This window comes from Gymnodraco acuticeps, unplaced genomic scaffold (genome assembly GCF_902827175.1).
Source record: "Gymnodraco acuticeps unplaced genomic scaffold, fGymAcu1.1, whole genome shotgun sequence".
Taxonomy (NCBI): domain Eukaryota; kingdom Metazoa; phylum Chordata; class Actinopteri; order Perciformes; family Bathydraconidae; genus Gymnodraco; species Gymnodraco acuticeps.
The window spans coordinates 115,662-117,866 of NW_022990259.1; the positions used below are offsets into that span (position 1 = coordinate 115,662).

A 2,205-nucleotide genomic window follows, 5' to 3' on the forward strand; every position below is an offset into this window, starting at 1 on the left:
ACATTGTTAATATGGCTCCAACAATACTAATAAGCAGTGGCGTTTCTATATGTACAAAAGTGGTGGGGCACAAAAAACGTAGATGTCTATATATACGTTTCTGCAGTGAGGTTCATGGCTGGTGAGGCACTGACGGGCCCTCCACACTACAAGCGTTTCAGGCGTAAAATTACGCCTCTAGCGCGTCTGCCCATTCACTTTGAATGGGGTGACGTCACGTCCGCTCACGTTTTCGCCGAACTGCATCACGGGAAGGCAAGCGTAACTTTGAGAGCGTCTCGCGCGTAAAAAGTTGAACAATGTTGAACTTTTTACATACGAAACGCTCTCTCGGTTCCTGACAAGTGAGCGTAAGCCAATCAAATCCCGTTTCAGAAAATCTGACAGCTCAAGCCGTAGCCAATCAAAAACCGCGCATACGCTGGGAGAGATATCCTGAGATATCCCGCCGTTCATGTCTATATTTGAAATAAAATGGACGAGGTTATAATCGTAGCGGTAGCGAATCACCCTGTATTATTTGATGTGACCCTGTTCACCTACCGGGATAGAAACCAGAGGAACCAGGCATGGAAGGAGGTGGCAGAGACAGTGGGGGAAACTGGTAGGTTTTCACCTGTTTGGGGATTTTATATCCAGTTTACTTCATGTTAACATAGCTAATGAAACATAGCTGGTATATTTAGCATAAAATAGCGCCATAGACATTAATCACATACATGTTAATCATCCGCTGCCACATCATAGACTATATTGCATTACATTAATGCACACAGTCATACTCCTTTCACATTTCTTAGTTATATATATATATATATATATATGCAAAAATGCATTCCTAGCATTCTATTTCCATGTAAATTACTGCTTTATTTAATTTTTATCTTTTTGCAATTTAACTGTACAATACATGTTGTGTTTTATATTAGATTTCTTGTTTTGTATATATGCACCATGACATCAAGTCAAATTCCTAGTATGTGCAAAGCTACCTGGCAATAAACCTGTTTTGATTCTGATAAAGTGTGACATGTAAAACCTTGTATGCAATTGAAAGGGATTTGGTTTTCATTAATGGAGCAATCATTTTCTGAAATTCAAGAAATTAACTGTATTCTTTCATTTTCATTTTCATTTTATTAGACGAAGTGTGCAAAAAGCGTTGGAAGTCCCTCAGGGACCGATACCGCAGGGAGAGGATCCTGGAGAAGGAAGGGAAAAGTAGCGGGGCAGGGGCTTCCGGGGGATCTAAGCCCTGGCGTCTCGCGGCAGTAATGAGCTTTTTAAAGCCCTTCATGCTGGACCGTGAGACGTCCAGCAATTTCCCCCGGCAACCCCTGCCTCCACCCACCGGAGCAGAAGAAGAGGAAGACTCTATGGGTGACAGCCTGGATGACAGTCTGGAAAGCCAGCCAGAGCCAGGTAGCAGTCAGCCGGCCAGTCAGCCGGCCAGTGTGCCGGCCAGTGTGCCAGACGGTGTGCCAGACGGTGTGCCGGCCAGTGTGCCAGCATTCCGGGGGAAGAAGAGCAGGGGAAGGGAGATGTCCCCTTTTGAGGAGAACCTGCTGTCGGCCGTAGGCCCGATGCTGGCCATGCCACCACCACCACCACCCCCACCACCAGTGGTGGAGGTGGAAGACGAGGACCTCCTTTTTTTAAGGAGTCTCTGGCCTGCAATGCAAAAGCTGAGCAGGACGAGCAGCATGAGACTGAAAATGAAGCTACAAGAGGCGGTCCTGGAGGCCACAGAAATGGACATTAATAATTAATTAATTAATTAGATACTGATACTGATACTGATCCACATTACATCTTTTTACACTCATCACTCATCACACACAACATCACATAAATAAAAGTTATTTAAAAGTATGTTATGGCTATACTGTGTCTTGACTTGTTCATGTGGTTTGTCAGTTACAACATACCAGGAGCTTCTTGTATGTCGATATATAATGTGCTGTCTTCTGTAATTATTCAGGTGAAACCCTGATGAAAATTATGAGTGGTTTATCACTAAAAACAGGGCTGAAGGAAAAAGGTTGTTAGTTATATCATGATATCAATTCAAGAAACATGTTTATTAGGAATGGTTGATTTTAAAATGGCTCATTTGGAATATTTGCTTTTTAAAGAAAATGGGTAGCTCTTAAAAGAGCTTTTTGGTTTGGAGACAAATATGGGCCTACACCACATTTGCCTGCC

General features: G+C 43.2%; 1 protein-coding gene across 1 annotated transcript; it reads left to right on the forward strand.

Moving 5' to 3' along the window:
- Positions 1-339: 339 nt before the first annotated feature.
- LOC117549093 (transcription factor Adf-1-like) lies at positions 340-1,826 on the forward strand. Its single transcript, XM_034220693.1, has 2 exons — positions 340-604; positions 1,144-1,826. The coding sequence occupies exons 1-2, from the start codon at positions 475-477 to the stop codon at positions 1,767-1,769; spliced, it is 756 nt and encodes a 251-aa protein (XP_034076584.1). The 5' UTR covers positions 340-474; the 3' UTR covers positions 1,770-1,826.
- The last annotated feature ends 379 nt before the right edge of the window (positions 1,827-2,205 follow it).

Excerpts from the sequence above, each read along its gene's own strand:
- LOC117549093 (XM_034220693.1), top strand. The coding sequence starts at position 475 with ATGGACGAGGTTATAATCGTAGCGGTAGCGAATCACCCTGTATTATTT. Across the intron at positions 605-1,143 it reads AGAGACAGTGGGGGAAACTG|ACGAAGTGTGCAAAAAGCGT; the intron begins GTAGGTTTTCAC and ends TCATTTTATTAG.